Genomic DNA, 24,535 nt, shown 5'->3' with positions numbered 1-24,535 from the left:
CTTGTGGATGTCCAAAATGAAGCTCTGTGAATTAATACATTTTCATTTGACTGGAGCTGTATACTGTATGTGCCTCTCAAATCATGAGATTTGTGCACCAAAACACAATGAGGTTTTCATTTAATTCCAAACATATGTTGACTATGTAGTATAGTGCACTGCCTATACATGTGATCTTGTGTTACTGTGATGGAAATAAACCTCAGAAGAAGACCACTTATGTCAATGCTGCAACAGCGCCACTTGTGGCAGCACTGAGAATGGATTGTTTGCTCTTCGTTGTGTTGCTTTGTGTTTGATATGAAATCAAGTTTGCATGCATTACAGTAACTAGTATGTGCGTGACTGTATATATGTTTTCCACATGTGCACACACGTCGCCTATATGTGCACAGCTGCATATTTCCAAACTAAAGGATTCAATTAATGCATGCAAAAGCACACGTTCACATGCATGAAAGCATATGTTAAATACACACAGATGCACACACAAGGTAAAAAGCAGCACATGCACTTTGGAAACAGACTGGAATCCGGCCAATGCTTTGGATTTATATACAATGAATTTAATTAAGAGCAAACAAACACACATATGCCACGTTCCAGAGGAAAATGAAACGCAGGAAGGATGTGTTTGTGCCGGTGTCACAGAGTTTAAATGCATTAGCGTGCATTTGTACGTGTCAATGAGCAATATTGTGTTTGCAAGCATTTCCTGCAAAGGAAATACCGATGGGAATGAAATGTGCTAATTGTTCCCATTGTCCAGACGGTGTTATTATTATAATCCACCAGGATTTCAGGCTGACTGAAACACTTCTTTCGCTATTTTGACTGGCTTTTTAAATCTACCCGGACCAGGTATAGTTGCACCGGCCTTTGTGCTGTATTAGGCCGGACTCTTCCTTAAAACCCACTGAAGAACAATGTAATTTAAACATCATGTAAGTTAATTCACTCTTTGTGTTCTCCAATCCAATTAAGCATGCAGCGTCGCGATAATGAGGGATTTCGAGCTGCCTGCGCATTACATGCAACATTCAAATTAAATTCAAACTGACACTTCCAATAAAAAGAGAAGATGACGGACAAGCAGGAGTAATTGTTCTTCGACAATAAAAATAAAAAGAAAAAAAGAAAAGAAAAGCAAAACAAAAGAAGAGAAACAGAGTAATGTTTTTGCCAACAAATCACAGTGAACAAAAGACGTCAAGATGTGAAGTTAAAATGCAGAGATTTGTAAACACTACTGAGACACAAGGAAAATCGTTTGCTTTTAAATAAAGAGGGGAAATAATTCTCAAAGCTCTCAAAGTCTGCCGTTTATGCTCCTCTATAGAGCGCAGCAGACGGATTATGGAAGTAAAAATCACATTAATTCTTTTCCATAGAGGAACAGATATTTAACGATAACATATAAACCTTTCGAGACAGATCTGCCATTAGATCACTGATGATATATGATCCTGTAGCCAATGTGATTTTTACTTTGCTTGCGTTTAATAGCCAAATTCCTGTCTATAATTCTGAAGAGAAAAATCCACCAATCAGAGAAGCCTCAGTTACCATGGAAATGGAAATAGTGATGAAAGAGCTACTATATATAGGTATATATAAGTCTCTTCTGCTCAGCAAGGCTGCATTTATTTGATCAAAAATACAGTAAAATTGTAAAATATTTTTACAATTCAAAATAACAGTTTTCTGTAAAAATATGTTAAACTGTAATTTATTTCTGTGATCAAAGCTGAATTTTCAGCATCGTCTTCAGCGTCACACGATCCTTCAGAAATCATTCAAATATTCTGAATTGCTGCTCAAGAAACATTTCTGATTATTATCAATACTGAAAACAGTCGTGCTGCCCAACATTTTTGTTGAAACCATGATACATTTTATTTTTCAGGATTCACAGATGAATAGAAAGTTCAAAAGAACAGCATTTATTTAAAATCTTTTGTAACATTATGAATGTCTTTACCGTCACTTTCGATTAATTAAATGCATCCTTGCTGAATAAAAGTATTAGTGTCTTTTTTTTTAAATAGTGTAAATCTTACAATCATTGACGAGAAAGTCACTAATGCTTTACAACATGTAACATGAAGTAACAATACTTTTACTGCATGTTAATCATGTTTCATGTTAATTTCCATATATACTAATACCTTTCAAATTATACAAATTGATATTGGTTAATATATTGTGAAACAAAACATTGAAGAACAGTATTATTTTTTAATAAATTAAAAGAAAGGCTGTAAAAGTGTTGTTAGTTCATGACACCAAATGCATTAACAAATGCTCCTGTAAAGTTTAATCAAGATCTCAGTCTAAGGAGGAAATGCTCTCTATTGCACTAACGTGCAATTTCATGCTGATCGGCCTGTAAAACGCCAGCGCTTTGTTGTTCCTGTTCCTGTACCTTTGAGTGGTACTTTGCTTCCTCTTCCTGGGCGGAGCTTGAGGGGGAGGGCGTGGCTGACTGACTTCCTGACGATGACGGGGAACCGTGTGTAAAGGAGCCTTGGCCAATCTGAGAGCTGAGCTGGGACAGGGCGCTCATGGGGTGGGGCAGTATCCGGGCAGATGGGTTTAGCATGGGGCTGTGGTGGGCACGGGGGTAATGACTGCCCGCTTGCCCCGCAAACATCGGCATCTAGGGTGAGAGAAGAAGACCAGACTTTACTAGGAGGAATTTTGAAACGAAAAAACCAATTGAGGCCGATCTACAAAGACACTAGCTTCTTCCCTCACCCTTTGAAGCGGCCGTCTGATTATCACTGGCTAGTTTAGTTAATTCTATAATGACTTTTGCACTACAAATCGGATCTATCATCAACTGATATACGTTCACTCAAACACGTACTGTATAAACCTGTGCCAAAATCTCAATACATCTGAACCCTGGGGTTTTGAAAGTGTCCTTTATAGTTTCAGCCTGACTTATATCATAAACAGATTAGAGAGAGATCTAGATAGATAATCGTCATTTGCAGTAAGTCATCAACCACACTCCTCTCAGCATGAATTTCAAAGCTTCTTCAGAAAGCCACAACGCCATTGGTGCTCAATCCGGAAGAATCCCAGAGCAACCACAATAGTGACTTGACAACTAAAAACAACAGTAAGAATTCACCACATGAGACCTTCACATAAGTAAATAAATCATATATGCAGAAACAGTTATGTAAATTACCATCATATAAAGCAAATACCACTTATATGTACAGAAGGGAAATCGCTAAGAATGAACTGTGGCCAAAATGCAGTTTGCACAGGGTGATTCTAGTGCATTTAGCACCTGCTTAATTTATATATATAAATATATATATATATATATATATATATATATATATATATATATATATAGAAAAGAACTCTCTAGGAAGTGGAGTCTATTGTAGTGCGTTTAGCACCTGTCAGACTTGATTGTGGGTGTTTAGTTAATTAAATGCAAGTTTTTTTTCAATGCACAGTGATGCAACTCTTATTTTACATACATCAGTATTATCTACAGTAAATACAGTAAAGCATTTACTGAATGAACTGTGGCTGAAATGCAATTTTCACAGGGTGATTCTAGTGCATTTAGCACCTGGTTAATTTATATATATTATATATATATATATATATATATATATATATATATATATATATAGAAAAGAACTCTCTAGGAAGTGGAGTCTATTGTAGTGCGTTTAGCACCTGTCAGACTTGATTGTGGGTGTTTAGTTAATTAAATGCAAGTTTTTTTTCAATGCACAGTGATGCAACTCTTATTTTACATACATCAGTATTATCTACAGTAAATACAGTAAAGCATTTACCGAATGAACTGTGGCTGAAATGCAATTTGCACGGGGAGATTCTAGTGCATCTTAGTGTATTTAACACCTAGTTAAACTTTTTTGCATTCAAATACAATTAATATTTCATTAATATTTCCATATACACTATAAAACAAATTCCTCGTGTATATACAGCAGGGAATTCACTAAGAATAAACTGGCCAAAATGCAATTTGAATGGCGCAACTCTTATGCATGTCAGTGCATTCACTGTAATGCAATGCGACTCTTTATTTTACATGCATTACTATTACCATATACAGAGCAAATTCCCCATTTCTATTTCGATATAATTCGCTAAGAATAAATTGTGGCCGAAATGCAATTCGCACGGCGCAGTTCTACATCTCGCAACTGTGCATCACTATCTTAGTGCATTTAGCACCTATTAAACTTGATTGTGGGTGTTTAGTTAATTAAACACAGGTTTTTGCAATGCACTTCTCATTTGTCATACATTCATACATTTCTACCACTAGCACAAAGGAAAAAAGATACTCTATGATGAAGCCAGGCATTGCTAAATCAGTTAATTTGCTAAAAACGCAACGGCTCTGGTTTCTCTCAAATCACAAAATCCTCTCGAACGAAGCATCTGTAACTCGTGTATATTAATATTTCACCATGTTTTATTTCCATCGCCGCTCTTCAAAGCATCTCGTTGGGAGATGTGCGCGGATGTCGACGGCAGGACTGAGAACGGATGTATTCATTTACACATAAATAGGAATACTTAGCCAACCACGAATCAAAAAGAAATAGAAAAAAGAAGGAGAAATCTGATGAACTAGCATTTATTAGCGCCATGCAACATTTACGAGCTGAGCTGAATTAAACATTACAAATCAACTCTGTGCTTTTAAAATGATTAATGAAGTCGGAGAGGTCTGGGCAGAGCGGCTCTCGGTAAACATTACCGTAACGGCTGAGATCTTAGCGAGAGCTTGTAATAGTGCTAATTAACCTCTCAAGACTCGCTAATAGCTGAAATTTAAAATGAAAGAGCTACAAAGAGCAAGAAAAATGCATGAAGTCCACAAACGCAGAGCGCCGATGAATTAGCCTGGAATCTACAGGACATCCTACTATGTGTCGCAAACAAAAGCAGACCTGAAACAAAGGCTCTCCTCATTCAGACGTCTCAGATCTCCAATTCTCAACAGCCCAAACACTACCTCCAGCCTCAAATCACATTTCAGCAACACCATTAGTTCAATTTTCAAATGCAGCAAAGCAGCTTTAATGTTGGAGAGAGAGGGAGAGAGAATCCATTAATTTTCCATTTTCCGTGGAGTTGCTCTTTAAGGGCTTTCACAAACCAAGAAGCATTGAAAAACCAATTAATCAAACATGAATGGCCTATCATAGCAACGGCAACCCCATTTCCATAGCAACCGCTGCCGGCCAAGAGCATCACCCTGGTCTTTAATCTGGGTACCGAACACACAAAAGACAAGAGAGAGAGAGAGAGAGAGAGAGAGAGAGAGAGAGAGAGAGAGAGAGAGAGAGAGAGAGAGAGAGAGAGAGAGAGAGAGAGAGAGAGAGAGAGAGAGAGAGAGAGAGAAATAGAGAGAGAGAGAGAGAGAGAGAGAGAGAGAGAGAGACAATAGGTTCATTGAGTAAATTTTCATATTACAGACAAATTCTGTGATTGTAACTTTTTTTGGAACAAAAGGTAGTGGGATGACTCCATGAAAACCACCAATCTATCACAGTCTATTTTCTCTCTCTCGCTCGCTGAATAATTTATGCTATTTGTTTCCAAACCATCATTGCAGCGCTTTCGTCCCATTTCAAATTATTTCGATAGTGTTGACTGGAATTACCGGCCTGTTTCTTGCTGAGAAAAGGCTGTGCAAAAAATAAAACCAGAATACAGTGAATGAATGCACACGGAAATCTCCGCACGTGCCAAATACTCTTTTCCAGATACATAAGATGAAGTTCATTTGCTATAGTTTCTCTCAAATCAAACAAGCATCCGTAAATCTTGTATTTTAATATTTCAACATGTTGCATTTTCATCGCTGCTCTTCGAAAAGCATCTCAACAAAATTAATTACTTGAACACCATGTATTTTTTTTTAAAGATTACTGGAGGATGTATTAAAAGAAAATAGGCTATTTCAATCTTTCTACTTGTAAATTTCCCGTTTAATTCAATGTGCAACAACGTTTTGTAATTATTTCGGAAATTTACAAGCAATTTCTGGATAAAAATGGTTTCTAATAAAGCAGTTTTAGTTTAGTTTATTGGTAAAACTTTACAATAACACTTCACTTGTTAAAACTAGTTAACGGCATAAATAAGCATGAACTAATAATTAAAAATATCTTTAATACAAGTTTCACTCAAAATTTGCCAAGCTTCACAATTAATTACACAGAAAATTTACCAGTGTACAGTGGAGTTAATATTAATTTTTAACATTTACTAACAGATTATTAAAAATCAAGAGCTAAATCTGTTAATATTATTTAAAGAACTGAGCTAACATGAACTTTCACTTGACATTAACAAAGATTAATACTGTAAATACTAAAACAAACATATTGCTCATTGTAAGTTGCATTAATCAATGTTAACTAAAGTGTTAGCAGTTTATTTATTTATATAATATTAAAAAAAAAAAAAACAACCATAGAGCTGTATAAGAAAGATTGAAAAAACAACAAGACAACCAAAATAGATTTAAAAACATGTTTTGAATGATTTCATCATCAATACCCGCTGTCTCTCAGATGCAGAGTCAATGCCACCGTTTTGTCTTTTCTTTTAACATTAGACTTGTATTACTTCTTTCACACTATAATGTCATTCCTCTCATATTTCACATTAAATAAACAATTTCTAAGTCTTTGTGAGAGCGTGCCCGGCCCTGTTATTCCAAACCACATTTGCTTTCAATTTATTTGGAGTCACGGTTATAATCAAAAGAATAAAGACGTGCACCTTCAGCAAACGACTTCTCTATTTACCGTCAATTTAGACAAAAGCAGTCGGCGCGAATCGTTAAACAAACAATATATTGTCTGCTGCCTGCTTACTGCACATTTAGATGACATATTGAATATTTGTTTTTAATGCCGTCTGTTTGCAGAGAGACAGAACGAGAGAAACTGATCGATAAGTGAGAGTGAGAAAGAAAACAGGCGAGCGAGAGACAGAGACAGACAGAGACAGACAGAGAGAGAGAGAGAGACGGTTCAGGATATATAAAGCAGGTTGGATGGCTGTACAAACATGATCATGAAACAGTCTCACAAAGGTTAGCGGTTGCCATAGGTACAGTATGCTAATTACTAAATGGTATAATCCTCGATAGGGGGATGGTGATGCTGTTCGGACCGGGCCATGTGACTATATTTATCTTGTTTATACGCAGGAATGATTTATGTTACCTACACGTGAAGCAACATGGAGTTACTGAGTAAAATACAGAGATGGTTCCAACTTATTAATCTTAAAACATATTATTGGAGATATAGAGCGACGACTGATATTTACATGCATTTGTACTGTTATAAAGATCTCATTGATTTACATAAATATTAGCATCTGAAGCAAATTCAGATTTTTGCTAACCTTTTTAAGTGTCTGAATAATCCTGAGCTGTTTTTCTCAATATTCTCACTGTATCAGACTATACAGTATGTGACCCTGGAGCACAAAGGCAGTCTTTAGTCTCCGGGGTATATTTGTAGCAATAGCCAAAAATACATTGCATGGGCCAAAATTATAGATTTTTCTTTTATGCCAAAAATCATTAGGATATTAAGTAAAGATCATGTTCCATTAAGATATTTTGTTAATTTCTTACTGTAAATATATCAAAACTTAACTTTTGATTAGTTATATGCATTGCTAAAAACTTCATTTGGACAATTTTAAAGATGATTTTCTCAATATTTAGATTTTTTTGAACCCTCAGATTCCAGATTTTTATTTTTAGATTTGGATCTTATCTTAACAAACCATACATTAATGGAAAGCTTATTTATTCAGCTTTCAGATGATGTATAAATCTCAATTTAAAAAAAAATTAACCCTTATGACTGGTTTTGTGGTCCAGCGTCACATATGATGCATAAAAGCCTGAAGCATCAAAAATGATACAAAACAAAAAACACGTATGTAAATGTTTTTATATTTAGTCTAAAGGTTCAATGAACTGTTATTATCATTATTTTTTAAAATTAGAATATTATTTCATATGTCAGGCTTTACAGGGTTAAGTTTTTCTTACCCCTTAAGCAATTACTTTTGTCTTGTTTTAACCATAAAACTCATTTTAAAAACTCAATTGTTCAATTTCCCTGGCAGAAAGACTTAATTTAAAAAAATAAATAAAAAATAAAAAGGTTGTCTTGGCAACTAACTGGAGAAAAAAAAAGTATAAAAATAAGTTTGCTAAAATTTAAACTGAAATTAAAATAAGTTAAATAGAAATATAAAAAATAATTATTTAAAATAGCATAAGCACATAAAATTACTAAAACTAAAACTGGAATAACTTTGAAATATTAAAACAAAAAAAAAGTTTTTCATACCCCTTAAGTAATTACTTTAAAAACTCAATTGTTTAATTTCCCTTGCAGAAAGACTTAATTTTACTTCTCAAGTAAATGCATTGTGTTTTAATTATGTTGACATATTTATACTGGAAAACAAGACAAAAATACTGATTAAGAAAATTATTTTTGCTGTGGAAAGCGTTTAAGACACATTCCACATGCACCCACCCAATAACAAACCGCTGTGTTCATTTAGCAGAGACTCTCTGTTAGGAAACTTCATTTCCTGTTCCTCTGTTGTGTCTCGAGCTCTTTGTACTCGCTGTTCATCGAGTCCAAATAACAACCGTCATCCAATTATGAGCTTCACACTGAGTGCGTGCACTGTCTCAACGCTACTGTGTGTGATTTTCTGAATCCTCCTCCTCTAGTGTGCGACCGGACGAACGCTTTACCTCAAAAACAGAGTAAAGAATGTTTGCAATGAATCTGAGGTCACATTCATCAAGTATGCATACTCTGTTCTATACAGCAGATCATCTAATGTAACAAGCTCTTTCTAAATGTGTCATGTGACACTGTGGTCTGTGGGAAATAGTTGTAGGGTATTTTGCATGAATTATAATGCATTATGCGTATAACCTGTGTGACATAAATTACTGCTACAAGAAAGAGAACGTACTAGAATTATCATACTGTATATGTGGCTTCATGTGACAATTATTCAGGCTTCAGAATAATTCACAGTTTCTGTAAAAGTATGGCTGCATTCAGAAAAGCCACTTCTGCAGTATGCATTGTATATACTGGGCACAGAATGCAGATTTTATGCATGCAGTTACCCAGAACCAGAGCACACTGCATACTGTAGCCCACAATGCAATGTGCTCAACTAGTGCAACAAATGAATCATGATATCTGCTGTGATTTTTAATAGCTATGTACTTATTATATTGGACTATAACGGATTAAAAATGCACATGCAAGACACTTCCAAGACAAACTCCCGCTGAATTAAACATGATGTGATGAGGTCATGTGGCCACAAAGTCACATACTACTGTTTAAAATATTTCACTAACTAAAAAAAAAAGAGTACACTGCAGCGTTGGTATTGTTAACTTAAACTAAAACTATTAAAATTGTTTTATTTTATTGAAATAAAGCTGAAATAAAATATAAATATTAGATGAAAAGCCTAAGCTTAAAAAAAAAAAAAGGTTGTCTAGGCAACTAACTGGAGAAAAAAATATAAAAATAAGTTTGCTAAAATTTAAACTGAAATTAAAATACTTTAAATAGAAATATAATATATATATATATATATAGTCTAAAAAGCAGCATTAGCACATAAAATTACTAAAACTAAGACTAGAATAAATTTTATTTTAAAACTGAAATGAAAATAAGTTAAGAGATATTTTAAAAATAATAGAGACGGCAAAAACACGTGATTACTAAAATACTAAAACATTAAACTAATTACTAAAATAAATTAGAAATATTAAAAAAAAAGAAATGACAAAAGCACATAACAAAATTACTAAAACTAAAATAAATTAAAAATATTTTTAGAATAAAATAAAAATGACAAAAGCACATTTTTAAAATTAGTAAACCTGAAATAAAAATAAGTTAAATAGAAATATTAAAAAAGACTCAATCGCTTACAATTACTATAACACGAACTAAAATTAAAATATGAACATGAAAATGAAAATATAAAAGCTAATTTTAGATTTATAAATAATAAAATATATCAATAATAATAATAATAGCACATAAATAATACTGGCACACTGCACAGTAAATAGTGCACTAGTATTGAATTCTGAACACAGTTAAGAGAATCCTGGCCATCAGCGCTCAACTGGTGGGTTATAACCCCTCAAATGGGTCACAGATAGATAGAGAGAAAAAAAGCCTTTTGCAAAAAAAACAACCTTTTTTTAAAAGAGCAGAAAAAACACTTGCCAAGCTGTTGATCTCAAAGGTCACATGTGCATGTGCAACAAATTTACCTGGCGAATTAGACAGATGTCAATGAGCAGAATATCAAATGAAAAAATATAATGCAAGCTGTGCAATTCATAATGTCATGAATGCATTTGACTGCGTGATGCTGGCTGCTTTTTGTAAGTGATTCTGATGTAAAACGAGTCCTGAGGCACAAGGCCTGATGGGAAGGCGCTCTCTCTCTCGCCTGTGGCTCTGATTGGACACATCTTGTTGGGAGTGATGGCTCACTCCACGCAGGTTCACAGTTGCTGTTGTAAAATCACAGAGCGGTTAATTGAAACAAATGACTATAATAATAGAACATTATCCCGGCAGGCTCGCGGCCGTGGCAGCTTTAATTAGCCGAGCGCCGGAGACTGATCTCTCGCGCTCCAGTCGTAAACACGGGGGAATCTCATCGCGCTCTGCCCTCGCCGCGACTCTTGTTCGCCTCGAGGGCAGAACATGAAACCTCCCTCTTCCTCCGTCGCTCCGGCTCTGCCCGCGGGGGTCATTTATAACAACGCTCCGAGTGCTAATAAGAGCACCGATTTATAAATCAAGCGCTGCTTAAATCTGTAAGCAATCTCAACCTGTCGTCCCCGAAGATGTGTGAGATGTGTGAACGGAAGATGCTTACAAAGCGCCGCTCTTTGAACTCCAGGCTGAACTAAACCTCAGCGCACCACATCACAGAGCGGCTCCATTCACAGCTGATCACAGATCAGCCGGTGCTCTCCACGCTTACATCACAGCGCCATTCATCAAGCGCACGAGTGTCTCAAACGGGGCTCAGATTCAGAAGGAACAAATGTTTCTCATCAGAGACTGCTATTCGCAATCATTTAATTGGATTTACTACTGTACGGTGAAGCATGCCTAAAAAGGCTGCATTTATTTGATTTAAAATACAGTAAAATACAATAAGTTTGTGTAATATTATTACAGTTTTCTATGTGAATATCTGTTAAAGATATAGAATTTTCAGCATCATTACTCCAGTCTTCAGTGTCACATGATCTTCAGAAATCATTCTAATATGATGATTTGCTGCTCAAGAAACATTTCTGATTATTATCAATGTTGAAAACAGTCGTGCTGCACAATATTTTTGTGGAAACTGTGATACATTTTATTTTCAGGATTCAAAGATGAATAGAAAGTTCAAAAGAACAGAATATTTTTTGACATTATAAATGTCTTTACTGTCAGTTTTGATCAATTTAATGCATCTTTGAAGAATAATCATATTAATTTCCTACAAAATATGTATAAAAATATTTATTTTTTTATATTTTATATTTATATAATTAATAATCATATGTATTTTATATTTTTAAATAATTCTTAATTATATTATTATAAAAACATATATATTGGCATGTATATTATATAATGCTTTTTCTTTGCTGAATAAAATTATAAATTTATTTGAAAAAATGTCTAAAATATTATATAAATTTTAATTATTATATAACTTATATATATATATATATATATTAGTTATATAATAATTAATATTTATATAATATTTTAGATTTTTTTTGAAATACATTTATAATTGTATTACATATTATATTATATAATAAATAATTTATTATATAATAATACATTTTATTATATTATAATTTATAATTTTATATATAACTATATATATATATATATATATATATCTATTATATATATATATATATATATATATATATATATATATATAATATAATAATTACAATTTATATAATATTTTTTTGAATTTTTTTTAAATACATTTATAATTTTATTATATATTATATTATTTAATAAATAATTTTATTATAATAATAATACATTTTATTATATTATAATTTATAATTATATATATATATATATATATATATATCATATATATATATATATAATATATATATATATATATATATATATATATATATATATATATATATATATAGTTCATTTCTGGAAAAGAGAGACATTCTTGATTCACATATTTAATGATAATTACTCACTTTGAAGCAAATACAATTCAACAATAAATCAACATTCCTATATTACTTGAAAATAAAACCTATTTGGCAAGACACGCTGTGGGTAAACCAATAATTGATCCTAATAATAATCATAATCCTAGAGAACAAATGCTATTTTTGGTTAGTTTTGACTGTTGACAGTCAAAGAGATGAGCTGATCGCTGTTGTTGATGTTTTCTTATACAGTTTGTAATCTTCCAGACGTCAAGATCTGCAGAAAAAATACCCCTCATCTCTGAATGCAGAGAAACACAGCAGAAAAACCACAAAAATCCAATTTAGATTTCATGGAGTCTTAATGTTAGTAACATTCATGGGAGGAGACTGCAGGCAACAATTGAAATAATTTGATTGGACCTTTATTTCATGGCTGGGACAGTTTTATTGCATTATATTCCAATTCAATTAACTGGGATGTAAATCTGAGGTGAGCGGCGAGAGACAGAGAGTGAGAAGGCAGAGTCTTTCTACGTGTTCCTTACGACACGCAAACACACGTGTTCATCTGAAACCGAACAGATCAGTGTGAGCCAAAACAACAAATTCACTTTCATGCGGTTAATAAGCTTCCGCTGCAATACGGTTTCGCTCTAAACCTCTTTAAAATGAGACACGAGAAAAAAAAAAAAAACAAAAAAAATCACAAAAAAAAACTCTATAACAGACACTCTCTTTCACATCACATTCACACAAGATTTGTGTGTGTGTGTGTAATGAGGCCAAAACTACAAACACTATAAAGCTACAGGACGGTCAGTGTTTACAGCCTCAGCAGGACACAGCACAGTCTCCCTGCAATTACACAGATGATATTCAGTGGAAAAGGAAAGTCAGGCGTTCAGTATTTTGAGGCATTATAGATGCGATCTCGACGTGACGCCGATCTAAAGGATGAACCACGATCTGCTTTTGGTTAAAATCTAAAGCAGCATCACATGCATGTTGTTACTGTTAATTAAAACTTTTAGAAATGTAAATAAAATGAACTTAAATACAATTTAAATATTAGATCAGCTTAAGTTGAACTTGTTAAAAATGAAATCAAATATTTAAAAATGTGCTAAAATAAATTAATAATAAATAGTAATAAATATAATTAATATTAATGAAATTTATAATGAATATCATTAAATTAATATAAATTAATATAAATATATATATATTCAGTGTCATGTGTATATATTTTTATTAAATTTATATATACATATATATTAAAAATGAGAAATAAAAAATGCCAAAAAAAGAGAAAACAAATAACTAAAACTTAATTTAAATTAAAATTAAAATGCTAATTCTGAAAAGCTAATTAATAAATACCATAAAACTATATTTAAAAAATACATTGATAAATTAACTTGAACATCAGCATCAATTTTTTATCTCTTTTTTGATTATTTGATGTCAAAACTCTAAATTATATTTAATGTAATTTTATCATCAAAATAATGTTTTTTAAATATTTTATTTAAAATGTAAAATTTTTACGTAATTATAACTGAAAACAACAATAATTGTAATAATTTTTTAAATAAACAAATGAATTTTCAAATTGATAACTGTGGGTCATGTGACAACTTTTTAGCATACTGCATGAAATGTTTATCATAAAATAACTACATTTTTTTTTTTTTTTTTTTAAATAATATGCAGTAAATTAGTATTCCATTCTGAACACAATCAGCAATACTTGATGCAACGGCCTAAAACAACAATTTAAAATAGTGTGCAAATGGGCCCTTAGTAGATACTGTAGCTGCCTATTTAGACAGCAGACAGCAAGGAGCTCACTAGGTTTGTGAAGAGAGTGTGTATATTTCCCAGGCTCATCTCCTTCCCTCCTTGTTTCGGCGAGCAGAGTTTGACATGACAGCTCTGAAATGACTTTGGAAGAAGAGAGACAGCCGTATCAACACAAGGAAAAGACAGAAAGAAAGAACATTTCGACTACATCTAATGAGAAACGAAGCCTGTAGTCAGAGGCAACACACACACACACACACACACACACACACACACACACACACACACACTCGGCAGGGTGTCGCAGCAACAATTAGGCTCATTTAAGGATGATTAGTAAGTGCGTTCACTCTTCACACATGCTCGCCATGTGTTCGTGACAGAAAGCATAATCCGAACCCCCGCTAGCTCAAATTCATCTGTACTGCACTTTATGCTTTATATATCTGTGCTGCAGACACCGGAGAGACTTCATCATGTGAAAGAGTCCTGAAACTGACTCTAACTAAACAGACTGAAGCAATGAGATGAAGCTCAGAGCAAAGTGAGACTTTAAGTGTTTTCTTTAGAGTTACTGATCTGTCTGTAATCAAAGGTCAGAGTTGAATTGGTCTGACCTCCAAATCCAGATTAATTTTATAGATCTATACTCTCACTGTATGACAAATATTGACTCATTCGGGTCTCTTTTTACTTCTTATTTTAGGAGAATAAAACAAAATAAACTAACTGATAATCAGGGTTATTATAGTTAAAACTAGAACTAAACTAACTAAAAAAAATAATAATAATAATAATAATAAAAAAAACTTAAAAATAAAACGGTTACTTGAAAAAAAAAACAGGAAAAAAAAATATATATATACTGTATAATTTTTATTTCATTTTCATTTCATTTAACTTGAATGAAATGTAAATAAAATGAACTTAACTACAATTGAAATTTTTTTTTTATTAAAAATTAAATCAAATATTTAAAAATGTGCTAAAATAAATTAATAATAAATAGCAATAAATATAATTAATATTAATGAATTTATAATTAATATTATTAAAATAAAATAATATAAAAATTATATACTGTATACGGTATGCATGTGTGTGTGTGTGTGTGTGTGTGTGTGTATATATATATATATATAATATATATATATATATATATTGTGTGTGTGATATATATATATATATATATATATATATACATATATTTTTGTTATTTTGTTATTTTTTAAGTATGTATATATATATATATATATTATTTGGGTTACTTTTTATTTATTTTTCTATTTTATTACAGTTAAAATATTATCACTATAGTTAACTAAAACTATATTATTATTATTATTATTATTATTATAGTTAACAAACCATTTAAAAACACTTACTTGAAATAAAATGCAATAAAATTACTAAAATGTTAACTAAAGTATAAATTATATTATTATTATTATTATTATTATTATTATTATTATTATTAACTAAAACTAAAACCATTAAAAACCATTTGTTACTTTAAATAAAAAATATAATATAATATAATTAGCTACAGTATTTGTAAAGGCAACATTTCTCATTTTAATTTAGTTTAACTTGATGTACTAAAATAACTAAAACTCAAATAAAATTGAATAAAAGCTATACAGACATACATTTTTTTTATAAAAATCAAAGAAAAACAACAAAATAACTAACCTCAACCTCAATTCTCAACTCAAAGTCTCAGTTGAGAGCAACATATGTCAGATTTTAAGTCAAAAGAACAAATCCTCTGTCCTGTTTTTATCTCTCCTTATTTTAGGAGAACGATTTGAGACAAAGCTACACAACAGAGAACTCCATGAAGTCTCTGGAGCATCTTCTGAGCGATATTCCTGCAGTTTCTCACCGTCAGCTGATGTGTGTCCAGATACATGCGGCGCGCGGGAATATGGACGTGATTTCATGCTTTGATAAGATATAGAAGCCAGTGACAAAATGAGATACATAAAGCAGGCCTTTATCTGCTGTGTTTGTTTCAGACAGACACCTCTGTGCATCTCCTCCTGTTTCCCTCTCGCTCCTCTCCATAAGGACATTATGGATATACTATAGATATGCTGACTTCAAATCAAATCACTTTGTTTCCAAGCAACAACTAACATCCTTCCCAATAGTGCTGCTCTTTTTCCAGTAAACAATGAGACGACAATGACTAAACAAGAAGCAAACAATAACACTGACAACAGCATAAAACTCGCCTAGAATTACTCATATGCCATATCTTTTGGAGTTGGTGAAATTTTGCATACAGTCTGATTTAAATGTGACTTCATGTACATTTTCAGAAAAAAGGTACAAAAGCTGTCACTGGGGTGAGAGACACTTTCAAAAGGTACTAAAATGTACCATTTAGGCATGAATATGTGCAATTTAGGTATACATCTGTAGCTAAAAGGTACTAAAATGCATGCTTTAGGGGTAAATAAGGTACAAATGTGTACCTTTCTGAAAGGATACTGTCACAGTGACAGCTTTTGTACCTTTTTTTTTTCTGAGAGTGTATAATTAAATGCTCCGCAAGTTATAGTACAAAAGATGATTGTGTGTGTGTGTGTGTGTGTGTGTGTGTGTGTGTGTGTGTGTGTGTGTGTGTGTGTGTGTGCCAGATCTGTTTTCTATGTGCGTGCGTGTGTGTGTGTGTGTGTGTGTGTGTGAATGAGAAATATATAAACATGCTTATGTATGTGTGTGAATATTTCCAGGGGAATGTGATTGGAAAATGCATAAGAACTAAATTAAATCTGTAAATGACGCCCTTGATTAGCACAATCCAAAGCTTTATGGACTTTATTAGAGAGAACAGATAAGTTCTCATCTGGGAAAAACACAGACACACACACTCTTTTCTTCCTCCATTTCTTGATATAATGAAATTGGAAAATAACTTCTATTTCTTTAAAACATTTCTTAATATACAAGCCTGCGTTCATATCATATTGCGCAGAAGGAAATAAGGCACCTTCTCCCAAGAGATAATAAAAGAATTGAATTTTTCCTTATCGGCCCGGTCATCTATTTTTCCACGGAATGCTATTACTTGCTGCCTGCGGTTGCTAGGCAACAGGAAATATTAATAGGGGCTTTTATTAGGCAGACTTTCACAGTGCAGCACTAAAAAGAAGAAGTGGAAAACATGAATGTATTACATAAATCTTTAGCGCTCTCGCAGCTTTTGCGCAAGTCTATGTTTCCCTCTTGATTTATCGCACCTTCCCCTCATTTATTGGAAATAGCAGTGTGAAATAAGAAAATGGTACATTACCCTGAAGGACTATTTGAAAATAAATAATCGCAAAGGTGAAAAGAAAGCTGTTTAAAAACCAGGGGGGTTTCGTTCTCCTTCTCTCTCTCTCTTTCTCATGTTTTGTACGAGGCCAGATTTCTCAGGGCCTATTGAACAGCCCAATGTTTTCCCCGTTTTCTCCGGATCCATCAATCATCGGTGTAATATTCCTCGCAGGAAATGCATTCTATTACGCTCTTTGAACTGCGATGGAGGGAAAGAAAATAAAAGATATTAATAGTTCCATAAAACATTTCCGCTACCAATGTAATCCCTGAGTTGTGCCGCGATGCAAATATCTTTTGCTTTATATTGATTAATCGCACATCGTTCCATCCATTTCCCATTCCTCTCTCTCTCTCTCTCTCTCTCTCTCTCTCTCTCTCTCTCTCTCTCTCTCTCTCTCTCTCAAACCTGACAGATGCCATAAACCCTTTCGGTGGGCATTTTATTTTCAAATCTTGGGTGGATTTCAACAAAAATACATTTGATTAAAGCCGCTCGAAGGCCGGACGGCCGCAAATAGCCTGAGAGTTTGGGCAGGCCGTCATCTTCAGGCTATTTCTGGTTGAGTCCCGACCGCAGGACGTTCATTCAGGCGGTGATGAATCTAGCAGTCTAAGTACAGGCTGGAAAAGCATTACTCCATTCGCAGGCCTCACAGGAAAAACTTCGAGAGCTTGAGTGAAAATGCTGCAGGTTTGCATCTATTTACATTCATGCATCCTGCAGATCTTTTAATGCAAAGCATGCATGTGCTCTGATGAATTCATGCATTCCCTAAGAATCAAACCTGTGGCTCTGACTACTTTGAGCTACTGTTTAGCATGCTTTTCAATCGAACGCAACATTATAAGCATACAAATTTGAGTTAAAAATAAACATGAACCTCTAAATGTCTTAGAATTTGGTGGCAGAAGCAATAAACATGAACAAAACCTGATGCATGAACTGAGATGATCTGAGCTTCAGTGAAAGAAGAACATCTGAGTGTCTGTGCATCTTTGACACTTACTTTTGTTTTTTGCAGTCTCTGACTTATGGAAATTTGTTAGCAAAATAAATAAATAGAAAGGCAATTGCACTTTTTATTTCAAAAATTCAGACTTTTTTTCTTGCAGTTCTAAGTTTGTTTCTTTATATATGTAAGAATTATTAGATACAAACTCAAAACTGTGAGATATATACTGTATAATCGCAATTCTGTCAGAATTTTGAGAATTAAACTCACAATTGAAATGCATTTGAAGTGCATTTTTTGTACTCCATGGCAGAAAAACAAACAGAATTGTGAGAAATTCATAATTTTAAGGAAAAAAGTCAGTTCAGACTTTTTCCTCACAATTCTAAGTTTTTATCTCTCAGTTGTGATTTTTTTTTTTCAGAATTGCAAGCTATAGAATCATAATTCTGAGAAGAAAAGCAAAAATTGTGAGATCTAAACTCGCAAACGAGTTGTGAAATGTGATCTCAAAATTGCGTTTCTCTCAATTCCGACTTTTTTTCAGAATTATCAGAGTTTATATCGTAGAAATGCGAGAGAAAAAAACCCTTTTTATTGATTTATTTTTTATTCCGTGGCAGAAACAGGCTTCCATACAGACTTCTGGACGCCACTGCCACATTAACATAATTTAAAATTGAACTTGAATATATAACTGATGCCTATTAATGCTTTTGTTTTCTCCAAAGTGGTCTGTATTGACATCAAAGCACTAATAAACACAATCCAGTTTTCATTCATGGAAGAAACAAAAAACACTAAAACATTAAACTACAGACTAAATTATTCTATTTTACAACATACATAAAACACTCAACAAAACATTCAAGGACACATTCTTCAAGACACTGCTGTAAATGTATGCTACTGCAAATTATTCTCCTGCTAATAACATGATATTTTTACTCACTTGATTGCCCTTGAAATTTCATTGAAATGTGACATTTCATTAATGAAGCATGTTGCATTGAAAACTGCTCAGATCATTAGGTTAGCATACATTTTATCCACGTTAGCTTAAATGACAGCCTTTCTTTGCTAATGAGATATTTGTGCGGTAAAGTACAGTAAAGTGGCCAGAATTATATGAATCATGACAGATCGTGTTCATTGCCTGAAGGGCAAAAAAAAAAAAAAAAAAAAATCTACACTGTAATTTATTTATTTATTTATTTATTTATTTAATTTTTTGATTATTGGAGTACGTTTTTTACAAGAAAATACTATTTCAGTCTTTCTGCTTTGAAATGTCATGTTTATTTCAATGTGTTACTTTCCAGTTCTGCAATTATTTGAAACATTTACTAGCAATTTCTGAGCGAAAATTGTTTAAAAAGAAAACTTTTCAGCATAGCTTTGTGAACATCTTTCAAAATGTTCCAAAACAGCCCATTTGTCTGATTTTTCAGCATGCATTTATGAATCCTAGCATAAAAAATAAGCAGATCAGTCATTTCCACACAGAACAACAACCAGATTTTAAACCAATACAAAACCATTAACAAGAACAAATTGAGGCGATTAGTGTATTTTTTTTTTTTTTTTACTTTTATTGCACTGAAAGTAACGTGATATTTAAAAGCATAACTCATAAGAAAATTCATTAACACTTTACTTAAATCTTTTTTGTGCAATGCATTATATAGGTATTTAACTATAATGTACATTGCAATGCATTATACTGTATCTGTTCATAAATAATTAAGTTAAAATGCACTATAACATTTGAAGGTTTGACTGTCATAAGTTTAAATGCATCATACTTTCAAAAGTTGTTACAGTGCATTACAATATATCAAAATGTATTTCATAATGCATTATATATAAAGACGTTATATATTATATATGTTATATATGAAACGTTAACATTATCCAGTAGCATAGCCTGCTTTAGAAAAACATAATGAATCGTTCACTATAAGACCAGAAACTGAATTAATTAATTAAGTAAATATAGTAAGTTTTGATGACTTCAATGCTCAGAAACTAGAAGTTCTCTGGTTACATCTCATATCTTCAACTTTAGTTGCTTATCAAGTTCAGACGTCCCAAATTAACAGTAAAGAGTTCTGCTCTAGATATTTATACTTCTTCAGAAGCACAAACGCAGTTATGGAGATGCAGCAGTGCTCCATCTAAATTGTTTGATATACTTTAAAAAGCTCTTAGTACTGATGACATTCCATTCAAAGCAGTTTTCCTTTTATCCCGGTGCTGTGTTCATTCACTCAACCTCTTTATACCCCTCCTGTCCTCCTCGTCGTTGCTCTATCACTCTTTCTGCCCCTCCAGCCCATCTCTCTCCATCTCTTTTCTCTGACAGTCTCTCTCGCTCTGCACCGCTCTAATGAAAAAAGATCTCTGCAGCTCGCTCTACTCAAGACGGAAGATGAAACCTAATGGCTTTTCTTCTCTTCTCTTCTGGAGACCGAATATATGCACTGACCCCCTGATGGCAGAGATTCATTTCATCAGCAAAGGTTCGGAAAAGCTCGCACAAAACCACAGATACAGGTCCACTAAACAACACCACAACATGACTAACCAAAACAGACCAGAGTCGTTTGTTTAGGAATTTGCAGATAAAAACACTCAACAGCACAGTACATGGAGGGACTTTTGCTCATTAGGATTGTACATGGTAGGAGGCAAATTGGGCCAGAAACATAAGCATTTGCAAATGTACATACCTGTTATTTCTAGATTCAGAATAAAAAAAATAAAAAATAAATAAAAATACTATTCGAACTGGAAGGACAAACAAGCAGTCCTGCACCAAACTTATGCCATTACTTGATCATTGTTGCAGATGTCAAACAGAAAATTAAACTAAACAAAACTAAAATCAGAACTAGAAAACAATGCAGAACAGAAAACAGAACACACAACAGAACAAAACTAAACTAAACTAAACACAAAACAGAACAAAACCAGACAAGAAAACAAAACAAAACTGAACAAAACACAAAACAAAACTCAACACAAAACAAAAGAAAAAACTAAACAAACACACAAAACAGAAGACAAACAGAATAAAACAAAACAAAAAGACAAAACAGAACAGAACAGAACAGAAAACAAAACTGAACACAAAACAGAACAAAACAAGACAAAAAACATCCAAACGGAACACAACACAACAGAAAACAAAACAAAACACAAAACACAAAAAGAAAAGACAGAAAACAACAGAACAGAAAACAAAACAAAACAATACTGAACACAAAACTACGGAGCCATGCACATGACATCCAAGAAAAAATAAATAAAACGTGCGCACGATTTACTAATTTGTTCCCTCGATTTGCTAAATCATGTACACAATTTATAAATCACAATTTAGTAAATCTTGCGGACAATTTATAAATCGAGGGAACGAAATAGTAAATCGTGCACACGATTTAGCCTACTTTTTTCTTGAATGCCATGTGCGGGGCTCCGTACAAAACAGAACAAAACAAGACAAAAAACACAACACAAAACAGAACAGAAAACAGAACAAAACAAGACAAAAAACACAACACAAAACAAAACAGAAAACAAAACAAAACACAAAACAAAACAAAACAAAACAAAAAAACAAAAAAACAAAAAAACAAAAAAAAAACACAACACAACACAAAACAGAACAGAAAACAAAACTAAACTGAACACAAAACAGAACAAAACAAGACAAGACAAAAAAACTCAACACAAAACAAAAGAAAAAATTAAACACACAAAACAGAAGACAAACAGAACAAAACAAAACAAAAAACAGAACAGAAAACAAAACAAAATTGAACACAAAACAGAACAAAACAAGACAAAAAACACAACCAAATGGAACACAACACAACACAAAATAGAACAGAAAACAAAACAAAACACAAAAAGAAAAGACAGAACACAACAGAAAACAAAACAAAACAATACTGAACACAAAACAGAACAAAACAAGACAAAAAACACAACACAAAACAGAACAGAACACAAAAAGGAAAGACAGAACAACAGAACAGAACACTGTTTGTGGCAGCACTGATAAAGCAGCCAGTGTTTGTATGAGCATCGATCTACCGAACAAGACAAAATCAGCAATCTACAATTTCATTTCATCAAACTCAGACTGAGGCAAAGGTCATAAAAGGTCAAAGTAAAGCGTGGAATGTTATCAGCAATGCAATGAATAGGGCACAATACATATTCCCCATTTATACAGCTCACAGAGCATATAGCTTTTCAAAACATGATTGGTTTTATCATTGTTATTGCAGGCATATAAACCTGACGAATGCCTCAACCAGAAACAACCTGAAATTTACAGCACAAATACTGCAGAACATAATCGCTACATGGTTAAAGAAGTTTGGGGAAGAAATGGGAATAAAATGGCAGTCCATCATGCTGAACGTACGCGTCATTTAGTGGAGTGTTATTGACTAGCACACTTTATTCACCCGCTCGATGGGTGTCAATATAGAAATGGGATCTCGAAATGAAAGAATGGTTGATTTAATGCATTCTGGTAGCTCAAGAAATTGCATGCATAGATTCATACGGCTGCAGAACCGCTGTCATGCTGCCTGATGTTCATTATAAGTGCCATCTTTTGTAGAGAGCCATTAGAAGAATGACTAGAGTTGAGTTGAATTTAAATTCTGTCCTGCTTTTGCATCGAATTCCAGTTTCAAACTGAGTTTAATAATCAAAAGTAAGAAATAATAAAGCCCTCGAATACACACTGTTTTGTTTAAAAGAGGTGAATCTCAGTGTTATTTTAGTATTATAGTAGTGTAATATTAATTAATATTTTGAATTTGCTTTTATTTTTAATTTTAGTTAGTTTTAGTATTTTTTTACATGCTTTTAAAAAAATATATTATTCTTTTATATTTCAATTTAGATTTTTTTATATGCATTTAATACTTAGCACTTAAAGTTTAATATATTTTTTAGCATTACAGTAATATTTTATTAATATTTTGAATCAGCTTTTATGTTTAATTTTAGTTAATGTTTTAGTAATTTTGTTACATGCTTTTGTCATTTTTATATTTTTTTATATTTCTGTTTAGCTTTATTTTATTTCAATTTTAGTTCATCTTAAATTCCTCAATATTATTTTAGTATTAAAGTAGCATATTGAATCAGCTTTTATTTTTCATTTTAGTTAGTTTTAGTAATTTTATTACATGCTTTTGTCATTTTTATAATTTTTAAAAATATTTATTTTTAGCTTTAATTGATTTTTATTTCAGTTTTAGTAATTTTATTCAGTACTAAATTCAGTTTTTTATTTTTTATTTCTCTTTCACATCTTTGTTTTACTCACAACTTTGAAATATATATTTTTTTAAGTGTAATAGATTTATTTTCTTTTATTTCAACTTGATTTGAATGAATATTTCAGTGCAAAACCACTAGTAAGAAATAAGATAATTATAGTGAAATTTACCCTTCCTCAGTGTTTTCCCAGCGTTTCTGAACTGTTCTTTGGATTTCTCCGCATTATGAGGGAGTTTCCACAGATGGCAGATTTGACGACACTCCTGATATTTCTTTATAGCCCTCAGAGTCTGTGTTAAGCAACAAAACACAAAGTAATGAGCTCTGGATATGAGGAGGAGCAGAGCGGATTGAACGAACAACGCCGCCACTGACAGAGAGAGACGCCGCTGATGAATTTACCCACAAGGACTGATGTGTCCACATCATCTTTCTGTCTTACAATGCAATTAGGGAATGGTTAGTAGAGACGAAGGCCTGATGTGGTCAGTTAGAGGGTCAGAAAGCAGCTATCGCTTCATTCACCTATTCATTCTGTGCCACTCATACAAACACAGACACACAAAACTCAACAATCACATCATATATAACCCTACATCCACCCAAACATCACTTCACAAATCACAGTAAACTGAAGATGCACATGCAAAAGCTTTACTTTCCTCACAATATCCTGCCTGAAATACCACTCATGGTACGTTCAATCCCTTTTTAATCATGCAACACATCATCTGCAGATCATAGATGCATATTGCCATCCTGGTGATTTAATTTAAATTTTAATTTTTTGGTTCAAGAAACTATGAGAAAT

At 32.7% G+C, this 24,535-nt stretch overlaps 1 protein-coding gene across 1 annotated transcript in view; it reads right to left on the bottom strand.

The window, feature by feature from the left end:
• The window catches only part of LOC109052381 (TOX high mobility group box family member 2), a 126,583-nt gene that overhangs the window by 20,939 nt on the left and 81,109 nt on the right, over positions 1-24,535 (bottom strand). Inside the window, exon 5 of the mRNA XM_042759068.1 lies at positions 2,426-2,659. Coding sequence (XP_042615002.1) covers positions 2,426-2,659 — 234 coding nt within the window. The remainder of the gene's footprint in view (positions 1-2,425; positions 2,660-24,535) is intronic.

The sequence above is a fragment of the Cyprinus carpio genome, chromosome A6 (assembly GCF_018340385.1).
Source record: "Cyprinus carpio isolate SPL01 chromosome A6, ASM1834038v1, whole genome shotgun sequence".
NCBI lineage: Eukaryota > Metazoa > Chordata > Actinopteri > Cypriniformes > Cyprinidae > Cyprinus > Cyprinus carpio.
Note: the sequence above shows the minus strand (reverse complement) of the source record. Positions and strands in the feature narration are given on the sequence as shown.